The 20,094-nt window shown below is 41.7% G+C and overlaps 1 protein-coding gene across 2 annotated transcripts in view; it reads right to left on the reverse strand.

The window, feature by feature from the left end:
• cd2ap (CD2-associated protein) overlaps positions 1 to 20,094 on the reverse strand; it is a 231,083-nt gene that overhangs the window by 184,814 nt on the left and 26,175 nt on the right. The window contains exon 2 of one of the 2 annotated variants that reach the window (XM_080192426.1): positions 7,167 to 7,246. In XM_080192426.1, the coding sequence (XP_080048552.1) occupies positions 7,167 to 7,246 (80 nt within the window). Of the gene's footprint in view, positions 1 to 7,085; positions 7,247 to 20,094 lie in introns of both variants that reach the window. The other variant, XM_080192425.1, reaches the window with a different exon arrangement.

A 20,094-nucleotide genomic window follows, 5' to 3' on the forward strand; every position in this document is an offset into this window, starting at 1 on the left:
TTTGTTTTTCTTAATCTATGGAACAATCTGCATTCTTTGCCACTTATTCATTTCTGATTTCCTAATTGACATTTCCCTCTAAAAAGGGAGGGAAGTTGTTTGCTAAAAAAATCTTAAAACTTTAAGTTTGAAATGCAAGTGCCAAGGCTACAAAAGGAGTTCAGCATATTCTGTAAAATAATTGGAAGGCCCAGGTGAAGCTTCTGTTTTTTGTTGAGCAATAAAATTTTGCCACTACAATTGAAATAATTCAAATTACATTTTAATGCTTATGGCAACCAGGTGCTCGAGTCACTCGCTCATAGTCATTAATCATTCTTGCAATGCACAAGCAATATAAAGCACAGCCAAGCTTGAACAGCTGGTCAAAAACTGCAAAATCTGCACTCCCAAGATAGGATGAAGAGAGACTGAATTATTAAGATTGCTAGTATATTAGAATCTCCTCCAAATAAATAACTTAGTTTGCCTTTTAATTCACATTCCTGCCTATTAACTTATTTTTAATTTTTCTAATAAATGTAACTCTACAGAGTTACACCACATCTACCAATTATATTTTCTGCTACTGCAAACACTCTGTGGACGTGGCAAGTAAAACTCTACAGCTCAAAGGTATGCCAAGGGTGAGTTAACAGCTCCTTGTAAAGATCCTGCACATGCGCCTCTGTCTGTCAGCTCTTCCAAATCAAAAGCTGAATGACAATATAACAGGCCATGGATTCAGAATAAAAAAAACTCAAAAGCTGTTATACTATGTCAGAACAAAGAAAAAACAGTTACATGGAAGTCATTACCGGAAATTGCTGTTTTAAGGCTCACAATCATACAGCAGAGAAGGAGCTGTTAACAGTATAACATGCTCACAATTCCTTCCATGGAACATGCCTAATTTTGCTACGTCGTTGCAAAGATGATGTGGAAAAAGAGACTGAGGCCTTCGGTCATACAAGAGGAGGGAAAGTATGTTGCTGAATTTGAAGATTTTTGGTAATAGTGAAATATCTGGAACTCGGCTTTTTAGATGTCTTTAGATGTATTTAGAATAGAATATTTCAACCATTTGATCCAACTGGTCTTTGCCAGTGTTTATGCTCCATAGAGTTTCTTCCAAACTTACTCTAGTTCACCCTCTCAAAACATCCTTCTACTCCTTTCATCCTCATGTGTTTACTTTGCAGAGACCATGACTATAAGGCAACAAATAATTTCCAAATATCAAAAATGAGCAAGATACACAAGAACTAGCATAATGATCTGAAGTGTTGAAAATGTTTACTGTCCCTCATATCAAGCTAAAGAATGATTACTTCAATGGTTCATCCGCTTTCAAGTTTAATGATCATTGTCTAACAAATTTAAGTCTAATATATTAATAGATACAATATAGGTTTTTCAAAAGAGATGCAGAAAGATAACAACTCAGCCTAAAGAAGCACCGCAACAATGGTTAATTGCAGGGATTAAAACTAATCTTGATGTCAAACTAACCAAGAATTAGGAATTACCCAATGACCAAACTGAGTTAACTATAGGTACACCAAATTAAAGTTCATCCAAATTTTAAATGTATAAAATTATATTCACAGTAATACTAAGGCTATTCAGGAATAAATGAAGAAGAACTTTTTTCAAAACAGAGCAGAAAACTGGAACATTTCCCCACAAAAGCTGTAGATGCTGTGGCAATTGCTTGAGGTTAAGTAATATGGATTAAATTCAAGTAAATTGAACTGAGTACAGATAAGTTATGATTTTACTGAATGATAGAAACATTCCAGTGAGTAGAAATTTCAAAAAAAATTGAAAAATATGGATAAATTCCAGCCTGGATATCAAAATTACTTTCAACCTTTCTTACCACAATGTTTACTTACTTCTGTTTACATCTCCTCCTGTACCTGAGTTGACCAACTTGTTTCTTTCTCAACCTTTAGGTCTCATTGGTTAGAAACATATAGTTAATCCCACTATTACCCAAGGTCCCTGATACCCTGCTGATCCAAATACCACACTTGCAATAAGTTTAGAACACAAACAATTCCAGGGCAGATGCTGCAGAAAAATGTTAAATAGCATTTGCTTTAAGATGTCCTGCACAATCAAGATCTGACGAAAAGTGCCACTTCCACTACCCACTTACGAAGAACTGAAGTTCTAAGTTACAGTCCACACAGATTTAAAAGCAACATCATACCTCCCCAGCCTACCAAAGTCCCTGGTGGAAATAACTAAACAAATGGATGATGGCTTTCCAGTAGATACAGAACTATTTGAACCATATGTGAAGCGTTTCAGGACCAAATTTTCTGATATTAGGCATTGCAGTCTGCTGGCCATCACAGGAGGGAGAAAATAGCATTTAAAATATTTAGTCAAAAAGGATTTTTAAAAATGCAAATTTTGATTTCACTCTAGGCACATTTTAGTTAAATCTACTGAAAGGGTGATTGAGACAAACAAGTGCCTCTCCTTATAAGGAGACCAAATATATTGAGGGTATCCACTGAAAATGTTCCATTTTAAATAACACACAGCAACTTCAACTGCAATAGTTAAATCAGATGGAAATGAACAATATCATGGCTCAAAAGGTTTTTTTATTCCGGTACTGTGAGTGTACCTACACCAGATAGGCTGCAAGTCAAGAGGATGACTCACCACCATCTTCTCAAGGGCAATTAGGATGGCCTAGCCAGCGGCATCCACATTCTACTGAAAAAAAAATTAAAATCAAGAGAGAGTGTGGGATTGGGAAAACTCCAACCCACAGAATTAGCACACCTTGGATATTGGATAAATGAAAAAATAATGGGTTACTTTTCATACATTGCTTTTATCAGAATTGAATCTAATTTATCACCAACTTCGTTAAGAAGCTAAATTGCTTTTCACTTGCTACCAAAGTAAAAATGAAGGTCATGTGGGTGTGATTGTTGCTCACCCACAATCAGTTTTCTGGAAACAAGTAGATATAATTCAACATTAGAATGCGTCAAAAGAGCATTTGACTACGAAACAAATGCCATTCAAGCAATGCACAGATCAGTGGCAAGATCACATTTTAAATACTTGGTGCAGTTATATACTCTCCATCTTCAAAAGAGTTCAGCGAAAACTGTTAAAGATTGTTATACATCTTGGATCTCTAAATTAGGAAGAAGGATTTACAGAGTTTAATCTTTTTATTGGAGAAAGCAGGATCAAGATCAGATTCTTCTAAATTCTGAGCCATAAATAGTCCTGATAAGAACATAAGAAATAGGAGCAGGAGTAAGCCATCTAGCCCCTCGAGCCTGCTCTGCCATTCAATAAGATCATGGCTGCTCTGATAGTGGTTCAGTTCCACTTAGCCACCTGTTCCCTGAACCCTTAATTCCCTTATTGATCAGAAATCTAACTATCTGTGACTTAAACACCTTTAACAAGGTAGCCTCCACTGCTTCAATGGGCAGGGAATTCCAAAGATTCACTACCCTGTGAGAGAAGAAGTTCCTCCTCAACTCTGTTCTAAATTGATTCTCCCTTATTTTGAGACTGTGCCCTCTAGTTCTTGTTTCCTTTATAAGTGGAAACAATCTCTTTGCCTCTACCCTGTGTCGTCCCTTCATTATCTTACATGTCTCTATAAGATCCACCCTCAGCCTTCTAAACTCCAACGAGTACAGGCCCAATTTACTCAAACTCTTCTCATAAGCCAACCCCCTCCCTGCTTTTATATTCCATTCCTCTCGCGATAAAGGCCAACATTCCATTTGCTTTCTTGATCACCTGCTGCATCTGCAAACTGAGTTTTTGCGATTCATGCACAAGGACCCCCAGGTCCCTCTGCACAGTAGCATGTTGTAATTTTTCACCATTTAAATAATAGTCCATTTTACTATTATTCCTTCCAAAGTGGATAACCTCACACTTGCCAACGTTATACTCCATCTGCCAGATCCTCGCCCACTCACTTTGCCTATCCAAATCTCTCTGCAGACTTTCCGCGTCCTCCACGGAATTCGCTTTCCCACTCACCTTTGTCATCAGCAAACTTTGTTACCCTACATTCAGCCCCCCTCCTCCAGATCGTCTCTGTATATGGTAAACAGTTGAGGCCCCAGCACCGATCCCTGCGGCACGCCACTAGTCACCAACTGCCAACCAGAAAAGCACCCATTTGTTCCAACTCTCTGCTTCCTGTTAGATAGCCAATCCTCAATCCACGCTAACATTTTACCCCCAATTCCGTGTACCTTGATCTTCGGCAGCAACCTTTTATGAGGTGAACTCCAGAATTGTTTATTCCTGTTTGGCACAAGAGTTGCAAGGGAATTGTGGCCAAGCCATGCTTACAAGGGAAATTACAGGTGGTATATTCAAGCAAGAAACATACAAATTGGCAAGAAAAAGCAATAAGCCTGATGATTGGAAGCAATTTAAAATTCAGCCAAGGAGGAACAAGGGATTTTTTAAGAAGGGAAAAATAGCAAATGGAAGTAAGCCAGTGGGAGACATAAAAACTGACGGTAAAAGTTCCTATTATGCCAAGAGAAAAAGATTGACAAAAATGAATGTAGGCACCATACAGTCAGAAATGAGAGAATTCATACTGGGAGATGAAGAAGTGGCTGAGAAATTAAATTTGAACTTTGCTTTAGTCTTCACAAAGGAAGACATAAATAATGTACTAGAAGTGTTGGTAGAAACGTATGCAAGTCCACTATTCAAAAAGGGGGTAAAAAGAAAACAGGAGGCTATAGTCCAGTGAGCGTAACATCAGTATTGGGGAAAGTTGCTTGAGTCTATCAAATATTTCATAACTTGGTGTTTGGAAGGCAGATAATCAGACATCATCAGCTTGGATTGACAAAAGGGAAATCATGCTTGATGAATCTATTGGAATTCTTTGAGGATTTAACCTGTTGAGTTGTTTGAGGCAAACCAGTGGATGCGGTTCATTTACAATTTCAGCTTTTGACAAGATCTCACATAACGGACTATGTAAATTTGAAAACACATGGCATTGCAGGTCATGTCTTGAGATGGATCAAAAGCTGATCAGCAGGTCAGAAGAGCTGGCATAAATGAATCTTTTTCTGATTGGCAGTCAGTGAATAGTGAGGTTCCACAGGGTCTTTCTTAGGACCCCAACTGTTAACATTAAATATTAATGATTTGAAAGAGGGAACTGAATGTTTTATCTCCAAATTTGCAGGTGATACAACGGGTGGGAGGGTGAGCTCTGAGGAGGATGCAGAGATGCTTCAGCATGATTTGGACAGGATGAGCGTTTAGGTATATGCATGGCAAATGCAGTATAACGTAGATAAACGTGAGGTTATCCACTTTGGTAGCAATAATAGAAAAACAGATTATTACTCGAATTGGTGTAAATTCAGAGAGGTGGGTACTCAACAAAACCTTGGAGCCTTTGTGCATCAGTCACTGAAAATAAGTATGCAGGTACAGCAGGCAGTAAAGGTGGCAAATAGTATGTTGACTTCCATAGCGAGAGGATGAGTATAGGTATAGGAATAGGGATGTTTTGCTGCAGTTGGGTGCTAGTGAGGCCACACTTGGAGCACTGTGTGCAGTTTTGGTACCCTTAGGAAGGGTGTCCTTGCAATAGAGGGAGCACAGCAAAGGTTTACTCGGCCGATTTCTCGAATGGCAGGTCCGTCATATGGACAGACCAAATCAGTTAGGGCTGTATTCACTGGAGTTTGGAAGAATGAGGGGGAATCTCATAGAAACGTATAAAATTCTAACAGGGTTTTTCAGGGTAGATTCAGAAAGCATGTTCCCAATGATGGGGAGTCCAGAACAAGGGGTCGTAGTTTGAGGATAAGAGGAAAACCTTTGAGAACTGAGGTGAGGAGGAATTTCTTCACCCAGAGGGTGCTGAATATGTAGAATTCACTACCAAATGTAGTTGAGGCCAAAACATTGTCGGATTTCAAAAAGAAATTAGATAAAGCTCTTGAGGCTAAAGGGGGGTAAAGGGGGATCATAATATTGAATATGATCAGCTGTGATCCAAGTGAATGGTGAAGCAGGCTACAAGGGCTGAATGGCCTATTCCTGCTTCTAGTTTCTATCCCCCACAAAAGACTTCCCCCTTGACCAGATGCACAAGTAAACACAATTCAAGCAGCTTAAATATCCAGTAATATTACCAAAGCTAAAACTGCTTTTGCTTTGGTAAAGATATATCACATGACCTCTCAAATATATTTCCATTCTACTGTGGAAATCCAAAAACCTTGAGAAACATGACTGCTTGTTGTAGCCCAGGACTTTTCTGGCTTAGCCTTGAGCTGTTTCCAGGAGATTGTCCTCACTTCGGCAACACCAAATTAGCTCAGCATCCCTTCTCACATATTATTTTTCCCTTTCATCTTTGAATCTATTGTTTGCAGCACTCGTTTGAACTTAAACTTCTCTAAAATATAATAATTATTGCCCTCACTTTTTGGGTCAAATAAAATTTATTAACCTTCCTTTCTTGACTTGGATAACTTTTGCAACCTGTAAAAACTTCTTGTTCACTTCTGAAACTCAACAGCTTCAAAAACTATGTCTGTCTCTATCTCAATGCAAATTTCTGAACTTTATTGATATACTTATAAAACCACTTGACCATAGCCTCGGTACAAATGCATGTATTTAGCATTTTCACCCATTTTATCCATCAAAGCAACGAGACAAATCAATCAATCTCACATATACACACACCCAGACATCCATCCTGACAATGACAAAATGCAAAATTATATTGGAGGCCTGTTATTCAGGAACACAATGTAAACTGAAGTAAATGTATCCAATACCATCACTATAGCTTGCAAGTATATTACATAGCTCACACAACAATTAGCTTTCATAAGCTGTTTGCTGACACACACAATTGTTACCAAAATTATCATACAAACAATTTCAAACTCAGTGCCAGTGGTTCATATTATTGATTATTAGTATGCTCTTAAAACTGCTGGACAAAGTAAGCATATAAAAAAATACATTCATGCACCTGTATTCTTTTCATAAACCAAGGACAAAAAACACAATAGATTTGTCACAACATTATTTTCCTTACTCACTTTGACAAAATTATCAGGGAATAATCCCCTCTGCCCATTTAACTCTCCTTCACACCACCCTTCTTCTTCAAGTTTTCTTACGTTCTTGATGAGGTCGCCAACCTTGAGTGTAAGTTCATCCTCGTGCATAGCTTCATAATCATATTCCACTGTGACCTCCACTGGAAAAACAAAAATACAGTTAGTCAAATTGGAAATAAGGTTTCCAATTTAGAATAATCTTATGAAAATGAGCAAGTTAATACGTGGGGGCTGAATGGTTGGAGGGGGCTGTGCAGGTAAAGGATGTATCAAAAGTACTGTTTAGTTGCTGTCAATACAAAATTCTCAAATAGCTAATGCATTATAATTCTTAAGTAAATACACTCAGTGTGCAATCTACATCATCCCTCCACAGCGTGATGAATCAGTGTTTCATGCTATCTCCAAGTACTGCACCTGAATATGAGAGCCCCTGCCAACAGCGTACTCAATCACAGGAGCGGAGGGAGAAATGACTAAATATAGCTCAATGCAAAGTCAAATTCTGCCCTCAACTAATGCCCATACATTATAACACAATTATACAAAGTAATCAACAGCATTACTTCCTCCCTGCTTCAGAAAAGCTTCATACCATATGCTTGATACCATATGTAGAACGCACCCCAAGTACTCAGTTGAAGTCAGCAAACTGAGTATCAACTAACAAGTGAACTTGGAATCTCTCAGATCTGCATCAGAGCGGTAGCAAGAGACGATATAGGCTCTAAGGAGCAAAACATGGAATTGATGTAGGCAGAGATAAGGAATAGTAAGGGAAGAAAGTCAGTGGTGGGCGTGGTCTATAGGCCCCCAAATAATAACTTTGAGGTTGGCCGGGGGGGGGGGGGGTGCAAAGACAAGGAAATAATGGACGCATGCAAAAATGGAACAGCAATAATCATGGGGGATTTTAACCTGCATATTGATTGGTTGACTGAAGTCGGACATGGTGGATTTGAGGAAGAGTTCTTAGAATGCTGTCAGGATAGTTTCCTTGAACATTACGTTACAGAACCTACAAGGGAGTGAGTTATCTTAGACCTGGTCCTCTGTAATGAGACAGGTAAAATTAAAGATCTTCTTGTGAGGGATCCTCTTGGAATAAGTGATCACAATATGGCTGAATTTCTAACAGATGGAGGGTGAGAAAGTAGGGTCCCAAACCAGTGTCCTCTGCTTGAACAGAGGGGAGTACGGTAGGGGGAGGGCAGAATTGGCTAATGTAGACTGGGAGCGCAGACTAGTTGGTAGGACAGTTGAGGAACAGTGGAGAATTTTTAAGGACATTTTTCTTAGTACTCAGCAAAAATATATTCCGGTGATAAAGGAGGGATGTAAGAAAAGGGATAACCAGCCATGGATAACTAAGGAAATAAAGGAGAATAAATTAAAAACTGATGCGTACAGAGTGGCCAAAACTATTGGGGAATTAGAAGATTGGGAAAGCTTTAAAAAACAATAAAGAACTACTAAGAAAGCGATAAAGAAAGGAAAGATAGATTATGAAACTAAACTAGCACAAAATATAAAAACCGATAGTAAAAGTTTTTACAAATATATAAAAAGGAAAAGACTGGCTAAAGTAAACACTGGACCCTTAGAAGACGAGGAGGGGATTTAATAATGGGAAACGAGGAAATGGCTGAGGCCTGAAACAAGTTTTTTGTCGATCTTCGTGGTAGAGGACACAAATAGCTCACCAAAAATTGACGGTCATGGGACTGTGGGGGCTGAGGACCTTAAAACGATTACTATTACTAAAGAGGTAGTGCTTGGTAGGCTAAAGGGACTAAAGGTTGACAAGTCCCCAGGCCTGGATGGAATGCATCCCAAGGTACTAAAAGAAACGGCGGAAGTAGTAGCAGATGCTTTCGTTGTAATTTATCAAAATTCGCTGGACTCTGGGGAGGTGTCAGCTGATTGGAAATCAGATAACGTGACACCACTGTTTAAAAAAAGGAGGTAGACAAAAGGCAGGTAACTGCAGGCTGGCGAGCTTAACGTCAGTTGTTGGGAAAATGCTGGAATCCATCATTAAAGTAGTAATGGCAGGACACCTGGAAAAGAACGGTTCGAACAAGCAGACGCAGCATGGATTCATGAAGGGGAAGTCGTGTTTAACGAATTTACTGGATTTTTATGAAGATGCAACGAGTGCAGTTGACAGAGGGGAACCGGTGGATGTGGTGTTTTCAGATTTCCAGAAGGTGTTCAATAAAGTGCCTCACTAAAGGTTGCTGTAAAAGATTAAGGTACACAGAGTTGGGGGTAAACTGTTAGCGTGGATTGAGGATTGGCTATTTAACAGGAAGCAGAGTGTTGGAATAAATGGGTGCTTTTCTGGTTGGCAGTTGGTGACTAGTGGCGTGCCGCGGGGATCGGTGCTGGGGCCTCAACTGTTTACCATATACAGAGATGATCTGGAGGAGGGGACCGAGTGTAGGGTAACAAAGTTTGCTGATGACACAAAGATGAGCGGGAAAGCGAATTGCGTGGAGGACTCTTCATACCATATGTAGACCACACCCCAAGTACTGGTGGTATAGTATGGAGAAATTTGGATAGGCTAAGTGAGTGAGCGAGGGGATCTGGCAGATGGAGTATAACGCTGGCAAGTGAGAGATTATCCACTTTGGAAGGAATAATGGTAAAATGGACTATTATTTAAATAGTGAAAAATTACAACATGTTACTGTGCAGAGGGACATGGGGGTCCTTGTGCATGAACTGCAAAAACTCAGTTTGCAGATGCAGCAGGTGATCAAGAAGGCAAATGGAATGTTGGCCTTTATCGCAAGGGGGATGGAGTATAAAAGCAGGGAAGTCTTGCTGCAATTGTACACAGTACCGGTGAGGCTGTAACTCGAGTACCGTGTGCAATTTTGGTCCCCTTATTTGAGAAAGGATATATTGGCCTTGGAGGGAGTGCAGAGAAGGTTCACCAGGTTGATACTGGAGATGAGGGGGTTAGCTTATGAGGAGAGATTGAGTAGATTGGGCCTGTACTCGTTGGAGTTTGGAAGGCTGAGGGGGTGTCTTATAGAGACATGTAAGATAATGAAGGGGTTAAACAGGGTAGAGGCAGAGAGATTATTTCCACTTAGAAAGGAAACAAGAACTAGAGGGCACAGTCTCAAAATAAGGAGTCAATTTAGAACAGAGTTGAGGAGGAACTTCTTCTCTCAAAGGGTAGTGAATCTTTGGAATTCTCTGCCCATTGAAGCAGTGGAGGCTACCTCGTTAAATATGTTTAAGTCACAAGTAGATAGATTTCTGATCAAGAAGGGAATTAAGGGTTAAGGGGAACAGGCGGGTAAGTGGAAGTGAACCACTATCAGATCAGCCATGATCTTATTGAATGGCGGGGCAGGCTCGAGGGCCTGATGGCCAACTCCAGTTCCCAATTCGTACGTTCTAATGATTGTGATATTCCAGGTGGGGCATTTTCATACAGATGACCATCAACTGGGTTGCTCATATTTGAAATGTGGTATAATATCCACTAAGGTAAATAGCAACTTTCAGCTACTTTCACAAGTAATTCAGACAAGAAAACATTTAGTTGTTAACTGGTTTTATTTCTTGCTTTTTTTCAGTTATAACTTCAAGCTACTTAGCCTGTGACCTTGTGACCATTCCCACAGCACAACGGAATCCAGTGGGACATAGTGTACCAGCACACGAAAGGGCGAATTTAACACATCTCAGTTAACCGTCAGAACCGATAAAAGTATCACATTTATTCCGTGGGGCGTCACAAGAACAAAACTATGGCTACAGTAACAAAAATATGGATATGGATTTGGTCAGTCTGTTTCAAGCTTATACTCTCAAAGTGGTCACCTTTACATCATCCAAAATAGAGCTGGAAAAGTAATATTGTAAACCACTTATGCACTTAATGCTGCAGCACACCAAGTCATAGACTCAGATCTACAACAAACAAAAGGACCTTCAAGCTCATTGTGTCTGCAGCAGTCTATTCGAATCCCATTTTCCAGCATTTGGCCCATAGCCTTGTATGCCTTGGCATCACAAGTGCTCATCTAAATACTTCAATGTTATGAGAGTCTTTACCTCCACTACCCTTTTAGGCAGTAGTTCCAGACTCCCACCACCCTCTGGGTAAAAACTGTTTTCCTCACATTCTCTCTAAACCTCCTGTCCCTTACCTTAAATCTATGCTCCCGTACTCATTGACCCCACCACCAAGGAGAAAAGTTTATTCCTGTCTGGTCGATCTATGCCCCTCATAATCTTATACATATCCATCATGTTTACCCTTGATTCACCACTGCTCCAAGGAACACAACCCCAGTCAATCCAATCTCCCTTAATAATCAAAACTCTCCAGCCTGATACAGCTCTTCTGTCCCCTCTCCAGTGCTATAACATCCCTCCTATAATGTGAATTCCATAACTGCACAAAATACTCTAGCTGTAGCCTAAACAACATTTTATAAAGGTTCCAGCATAACCTCCCTACTCTTAAACTCATTGCTTTGGCTAATAAAGGCAAGCATATCATACACAACAAGAACAGAAAATGCTGTCAAGTCTCAGCAGGTCAGACATCATCTGTGGAGAGAGAACCGAGCTACCATTTTGAGTCTGGATGACACTTTGTCAAAGCTAAAACTCAGTTGAGTGTAGGATAAGATTTGTACTGTTCTGATTGTGGGGGCTGAATCGAGGAAAGCAAGAGATTGACAAAGAAGTCATGGACAAAAAGACAAAGGGATTGTAAATGGTAGTCATCAGGGCTAAGAGGGTGCTGGTACTGGCACAGTAAGGGATCAGAATGCATCAATTGCATAACAAAGGGAAGCAATATGTCAAAGGGCAACCAGAAACAGTTAACAGATGGCCCCAATAGGTAGGGTGTAGTGGGGGGGGGGGGGGGGGGGGGGATCTTGCTGATCAACCCTCCTACATTCAAGTCTGAATAATTTATATAAACCACAAACAGCAAGGGTCCCAACACTGATCTCTGTGGGACCCCACTGGACACAGGCTTCCAATCAGAATAACATCCTCAAAACTCTCACTCAACCAATTCTGGTCCCAGTTTGCCAAATTTTCTTGGATCCCATGGGCTCTTATCTCAATCTCCCATGAGGGACCTTACCAAAAGCCTTACTAAAGTCCAAAATGACTTCATCAAATGCATTGCCCTCATCTACTCACCTGGTCACCTCTTCAAAAATTCAATCCAGTTGGTCAAACATGACCCCTCCTTAACAAAATGCTGCTGACTGTTCTTGATTAACCCCTGCCTCTTCAAACATAGATTAATTTTGTGACTCAGGATTGCTTCCAATAGTTTCCCCGGCACTGAGGTTAGACTGACTGGCCTGTAGTTTCATGGTTTATGCCTTTTTGAGTAATAGCATCACACTGGCTATCCTCCAGTTCTCCAGGACCTCCCCTGTGGCCAAACAGAAATTGCAAATTGACTGTGCCCTTTTTCCTCCATTGCCTCGCTCAACAGCATGGGATACATTTCATCTGGCCCTGGAGATGTATCTACCTTTAAGTCTGCCAGACCACTCAGCACATCTTCTCTATGACAATTTATTTAATTGTATCAAAGTCCTTCTCCCTGATTTCTAAACCCACATCATCTCACTGATGAATACCAACACAAAATATTCATTTTGAATCCTACCTACGCCCTCCAACTCCACACAAATTATGACTGTGGCCCTTAACAGGCCCTACGCTTTCCCTGAGCAAGTTGAAACCCCCCCCTATCACTACCATATTAGTCATCTGAAATTTGCCTCCATATCTGCTCTTCTATTTCTCTTAGGCTTTTAGGGTGCACATAGAAGATTCCCAACAATATGATTGCTCCTTTTTGGTTTTTAATTTCTATCCACATGGCTTCATTTGAAGAGCCTTCAAAGATGTCATCCCTCCTGATTGCTGTAATTGATTCCGTGACACCCCCTCCTCTTTTACCTCCTTCCCTGTTTTGCCTCAAGATCCTATATGCCAAAATATTTCAACTGCCAATCCTTCCCCTCTCCCAACCACGTCTCAGAGACAGCAATTAAATCATACCTCCATGCATGAATTTGTGCCCTTAACTTATCTGCCCTGTTCATCATATTCCTTGCATTAAAATACCATCCAATCTTGTCAAATTCCCTTGTGCCTTAACTTGCTGATAACCTCTATGTCTTCCTCACACACTTGCCACCTTTTCAAATTTTGCTTGTGCATCTGCCCCTATTGTACATTCTCTCAGGATCCCACTCTCTGGCCAAGTTAGCTTAAAGCTTCTCTAACAGCACAAACAAACCTCCCTGCAAGGATGCTGGTGCCATTCTGGTTAAAGTGCAACCATACACTTTGTGCAGGTCTCACCATCCACTAAAACAGTCCCATAGTCCCAGAAACCTAAAACCCTCACTTCTGCACCATCTCTCCAGCAACATATTCATTTGGACTAATTTTCTATTCTATTTCTCCTATTTGTATACTCACTGGCATGTCACACAGAGACTAATTCAGAGGTTACTACCAACTAGGTCCATTTTTTAGTCTCCTTCCTCGCTTCCTGAATTCTGCTTGCAAGATATCATCCCTTTCTACTGATAACGGCAGTACCAACATGGGCAATGATCTCAGTCTGTTTGTCTTACCCCTTCAGAGTGCCCTGCAGTTCTTCAGTAGCATCCCTGGCATTGGCACCAGGGAGACAATATACCATCCAGGAATTCCTTTTGAGTCTGCATAAAGGCCTATCTGTTCCCGTTACAACTGAATTCCCTACCACTAAAACCCTGCCTTTCTTCCTCCTCCACTCTAGTGCAGCAGACCCACTCAGGGTGCCATAAAGTTGGCTGCCACTGCTTTCCCCTGCACAGTGATCTCCCCAAACAGTATCCAAAATGATATCTGTTAAAAAGGAGAATGGCCACAGGGTTCCCCAACACTGACTGCCTTCCTCTACTCTGCCTCGTGGTCACTCATGCCTTTTCTTCCTGTTCAGTCTTCACCGAGTGTGACCAACTCACTGAACATACTATCCACGTGTTGTTCAGCATCATGGAGGCTCCATAGCGAATCCATCCTCAGCTCCAGCTCTGAAATGCAGTTATTGAGTAGCTTCAGTTGGACACGTTCCTGCCCATGTGGACACTGGGAAAGCTGAAGCTTCCATGATTTGCCACATAGGACAGGAGGAACATATCACAGATGTGAGTCCTCCTGCTGTGATAACCCTCAAGCCCTTTAATTTCTCCTTTTAACAAAAAATATGCTTATGTAAGATTACCATTAACTTCCCTCTGTTACGCTAACCTTACTTCACTTCCCCGACTTTGTTACTTACATTACTTTATTAATAACTCTGACTTCACCTATTTGTCTTGTTTCTCAGTTAATCCCTTCTTCCAAAAACAAACCTCTCCCCAGTTCACCTACACTTACCAAACTGCCACACTCTTCACTCATTGCATTCTCTTTAATTTTTGTTTAACTCGGTTTGGTTTTAAGTTCTTAATTTAAACGATATCTCCTATTTACATTTAATCTAAAATCAAATTAGAACAGGTAATTCAAATTAGAGGTTACTTATCAACCAATAAACTTTTGGTTTTCCAATAATGTCACACTGTTTTTTTGCTGTTTATGGTGAGTTCCTCCCCTGCACACCTCCTCTCACTGCTCTGCATCTCTCTGCACTGTTTCTCACGCTGAAGCCACTTTCCTTACCCCCGCTGTATGAACTCACTTCTCTGCCTCTTTGCGTTCTTCCTCACTCTTTACCTGTTCTCCCTACCCCCACTGTTTTGACTCAATAGCTCCACCATTCACCATGCTATTTCTCACTCAAACTTTTCAGTATCGTTTTGCAATATGTGAAAAGAAGGCTAATTCGATTTAGGTTCGATTACAAATACTTACAAAGTGAGTTCATTGAAAGTCAGGCTAGGTGTGGGATGCCTGTGTATTTCTCCTCAAGTTGGTAAAACAATTACATAAGAACATAAGAAATAGGAGCAGGTGTAGGCCATCTAGCCCTTCGAGCCTGCCCCGCCATTCAACAAGATCACGACTGATCTGAAGTGGCTCAGTTCCACTTTCCCGCTTTCTCCCCATAACCCTTAATCCCCTTGCCTACCAAAAACCTATCTACTCAAATCTTAAATACAAATTCTAAATGCCATGTCGTCGAGCACTGCAGTGCCTATTCAGTTCAGAATTTCACATTTAGATAATTGAGAGAAAGAATACTTTTTATCATTCCAAATAGCTAAATTTGCAACATTTATACCAACAAACAAGAGCATGACTATTTGCAATTATAATCAAGCGACCAATAAATAGCATTATCACTAAAGTGGCTAAAACAATTTTCCGGCCAATTAATTTCCATAGATTAATGCTTGATTTGCCAAGACCAAAATTTTAACTGTTCTCTGTGTACAATAAACTGCCTTCACATTGGTGTTCATTTAGGTCAGACTGCAGCATCCCGCTAGCTCCCATCTCTGAAACCATTAAACCCAGTTCTCAGCACAAGAATCTGCTACTGAAATAGGGATTTTGGAACGTAAACGCTGGAGCTACCTCAGAAATCTTGAGCACCAGAAAATCAGATCAGTCCCCAACAAGCATCAACATTAAAAAAAAGGTACCTCAGAACTCCAAGAGGGAGCCAGGAGGCAGCATTTTTCTGAAGACCTCCTAAACCTAACAGCCTACAACAAAAGGAGAAGCCAAAGGGTCGTAGATTACTGTGCCTTTTTCCTCAGTTTTTGTTTTGATGGGTGGGGAGAAGCAAGTCCACTTGGGCTGGTGACAGCTGCCTTGCCAGGCTTTGCAAATAGGTTTCTGGAATCCTCACAAGCCAGTGAGCAGTCACAAACATACATTCAGGTTGTCATCAGAGAGATCAAGCAGAAGCACTTTTCACATAGTCTGCACTGCCTTTATTTATATTGTTGTTTTACCTGAAGTGGACCATGGAATTTAGCATATTCTGCATAATAGCAGAAAGGACAAAGACAATAGAACAGTGTGCTCATTAAATTACCAGGAACATTTTTCTTTCAGCACTGAAGACATGCTTGAAGGAACCACATTGATGTGTCATGTAAATGAAACATTCATTTCGCTAAGATGGAAGGTGAAACAGAACCTGATGCAATATTGAGGTTCCAAAACATGGGTTAAACGTTCATTATCAGCCATGCTTAAATTGACGGTGAAATTTGGACACCAATGTCCCTACCTGGCATATACAATGTAATAAGACGTAAAACAAACAACAAACACTGTAAAATACAACCACTTTGTCACTATCAAAAATCAAACGTACAGCAATGTATACAATGTACACCGGCCAGGTACACTAGGGACACAAGTTGTGCAGCTTAATTTAACAGTCAAGATGAACAACATATGAAAAAAAATCTCCAGAAAAGTCAACAGCAAACGAATGAGAGTCAAACTGTGTGGCGTTTATTGTAAGGAACTGTTTTTACAGTTTACATTTTGTCGTCGTTCGTCCATCGTCATCGATGAGGACCGACATCGTTTGTCATTTTCAGGCTGGTTGCGGTGTGTCCGAAGATGACTGATCAGGCCAATTGGAGCACGGAATGTCCTGGCACACATTGGATAGACTTGTGTAGACACTGCAGTTGCTGTGCTGGTGGGTCTGGACTTGAGCAACTCACGCTTAAGTTGTGCTTCAGCAATACACCTTACTTCGTAAGTTTGACAGCCTTTGTGGATGAGGCAGCGCCAGGTAGAGCGCTTTTATGCCAGCGTTTCCCAGGTGGTCATGTCTACGTCAAGGGACTTCAGGGAGACCTTAAGTGTGTCTTTGAAATGTTCCTTCTGCCAGCAGAGTGTTCGCCAAAAAGGAGCTGCTCGGACATGCAGTTGTCTGAAATACGGATGACATGACCTTCCCATCGGGTCTGCGCTCTCATCAGCAGTGTGTGGACTGATGGTAGACTTGCTCTAGAGAGAGTTCCAGTGTCTGGTACTTTGTCTTGTCACCTAATACGTAACATTTTGCAGACAGTCGTGTGGAAATGATTGAGCTGTCTTGCATGCCTTTGACAAACAGTCCATGTTTCATAGGCATACAGGAGGGTAGTGAGTACCGTGGCACTGTAAATGTTCTGTTTTGTTGCTGGGTTGATTCCTCAACGTTCCTATACAGTGGAGCACAGTCAACTGAAAGCAGAAATTGCCTTTGCTATTCTGCAGTTAACTTCTGTATCAGTCATCACTGCTTGGGATAGGGTGCTGCCAAAATAAAGGAACTGGTCCACTGCCTGTAGTCTCTGCCCTTTGATTGTGATTATGGGTTCTGTGTATGGTGCATGAGTAGCAAGCTGGTGCATGACTTCAGTCTTTTTAATGTTGGTGGTAAGTCCAAAATTGTCTCAAGCTGTGGAAAATTTATCCACACTGACTTGCATCTCTAGTTCTGAGCCAGTATACAGGGCGCAGTCATCAGCAAAGAGGAAGTCTCTCAGAACAGTCTCCTTCATGTTGGTAATAGCTTGAAGTGTCCTCAGGTTGAAGAGCTTCCCATCCACTCTGTACTTGAGGCTGATTCCAGCAACACTGTCCTGGAAGGCATCATTCAGCATGGCAGTAAACATCATGCTGAACAGTGTGGGTGCGAGCACATAGCCCTGTTTGATGCCATTGGTGACTGGGAATGCCTCCGAGGAACTGGCGTACTATCTGAATGAATTCAGACAGCTAAACTTTGATATGATCCTCCACAGGACTTGTCAGCTTAGTGTCAAAAGTTTTCACAAGGTCAACAAAGGTTGTGTAGAGCTCGCAATTCTGCTCATGACACTTCTCCTGAAGTTGACGCGCAGCAAAAATCATATCAGTCATCCCATGACCTTTTCAGAAGCCACACTGACTCTGGAAGCAGGCCCGGCTCCAGATGAATGACCAGACGATTTACCAGGACTCTTGCAAGGGTTTTTCCTGTGATGGAGAGCAGTGAGATTCCTCGGTGGTTGGCACATACTTGCCGATTACCGTTCCTCTTGTAGGTGGTGTACGATGGAAGCATCTTTAAGTTCCTCAGGAATGGATCATTGCCTCCAAAAAGGACTGGAACAACACGGTGAGCTTCTCGAAAAGTACAGGACCAGCAGCTTTGTAGATCTCTGCGGGTATGGCATCTACCCCTGGGGCTTTGCCACTGGATAGCTGGCTGGCAGTTTTCGTGACTTCTGCTACTACCGGTGGGTCATCCATGGCACTGTTGATATCACCCTGGGGAATCCTGTCTATTGCCTCATCGTTAATAGATGACGGTCGGTTGAGGATGGCTTCAAAAGTATTCAGCCCATTTCTGCAGGATCTGATCCCTCTCTGTCACGAGAGTTGTACCATCTGTACTCGGGGGAACTCCCGGGAGATCGAGGTCTGTAGAGAGTTTTGAGAGCTTCACAGAACCATTTCAAGTCATTTCTGTCAGCATATCTCTGTATTTCATCTGCCTTGGCACTCAGCCAGGCATCTTGCATTTTACGCAGGATATTCTGGACTGTCCTGTGAGCACTGGTAAAAGCATTTTTCTAGGCTGCTGATGATGGGTCGTTCTGACAGGCCCGATGAAGATGGTGCTTTTCAACAAGTAGAGCCTGTATCTCCTCATCATTCTCATTGAACCAGTCATGCTGCTTGTGGGTAGAAGGCCCATGCATTTTCAGCGCAGGTGTATGGACAGCATCCCTGAAACGTTCCCAGTCATCCTCAGCGTTGCCTGCGAGGTGTATGTCAGCAAGCTTGATTTCACATCTTCAGCCAGTGCTGAAGCTATACTTGGGTTCTTTAACTTGGTTGCATTGCTTCTTTTCATAACCTTGCTTCCTTATGGTCGCCTCTTGGGTCTGATGCAAAGTCTCATTTTGGAGACAATGAGCCTGTGATGTGTCCAGCAGTCAGCACCACACATGGCCTTGGTCACTCTGACATCCTGTTTGCCTTTTCTCCTGACAATGACATAGTCGATAAGATGCCAATGCTTAGAGCAGGGCTGCATCCAAGAGGTCTTGTTATGGGTAGGCAGACGGAAGGTTGTGCTGGTGATGACGTGGTCATGCGCTGCACAGATCTTCATTAAGAGTAGACCGTTACTAATACACTTGCCCACTCCATGCCTCCCAATGACTCCCTGCCAGATTGCAGAGTCACACCCTACTCTTTCATTGAAATCGCCAAGCAAGATCAGCTTGTCGGTCCTACTCACTGTTGATCGTAGGGTGTCTAGTTCTTTGTAGAACTTGTCTTTCATCTCGTCTGGGTTGTTCATTGTGGGGGCATAGGCGCTGATCAGGGTGGCTTGACTTCTGTTCTGTAGCAGAAGCTGTAATGTCATAAGCCAGCCAAGTTTCTGAACAAGGTGACTCCTGATGGCAAATCCAACTCCAGCATCACGACGCTCATCGCTGCTGCGACCGCTCCAGAAAAAAAAGTGTATCCACCTCCAGTTTCAGTCAACTGACTTGTGTTGGCAAGACTAGTTTCACTCAGAGCTGCAATGTCAATGTTGTATTTTGCAAGCTCTCTGGCAACAAAGGCTGTTCTTCTCTCTGGTCTGTTTGCTGTAGGGTTATCCAAAAGCATGCCAAGTGCCAATGGTGAGCAGTGTCACCTTGTGTTTTGTTTGTTCCACCGCAAGATGGGATCCCCACCAGCCACGATAAACTAGCCAGGGTGTAGTGAAGCAGGCAATGTTTAGGGCACCTTTTTTTAGCCCCTTCCTCATTCTACATAGGTGAGCAGTGCGTTCCTGAAGAGGACTGCTCAGTTGCCCAGATAGGCGCCGAGTTTCACTGCTGCTTTTAGTCAGCAGAAGACCTGAGCCACCTTTTTTTTTTTACAGGCTGCATCACATGGCATTCTGCAGCTAACCTTAATTATAGATGATGTATGACAATTTTTAAAAGCAATTGTTTTGTAAATGTAATGAAATATATTG

The sequence above is a fragment of the Carcharhinus amblyrhynchos genome, chromosome 7, assembly GCF_965287045.1.
Source record: "Carcharhinus amblyrhynchos chromosome 7, sCarAmb.v2.hapA, whole genome shotgun sequence".
NCBI classification, from domain to species: domain Eukaryota; kingdom Metazoa; phylum Chordata; class Chondrichthyes; order Carcharhiniformes; family Carcharhinidae; genus Carcharhinus; species Carcharhinus amblyrhynchos.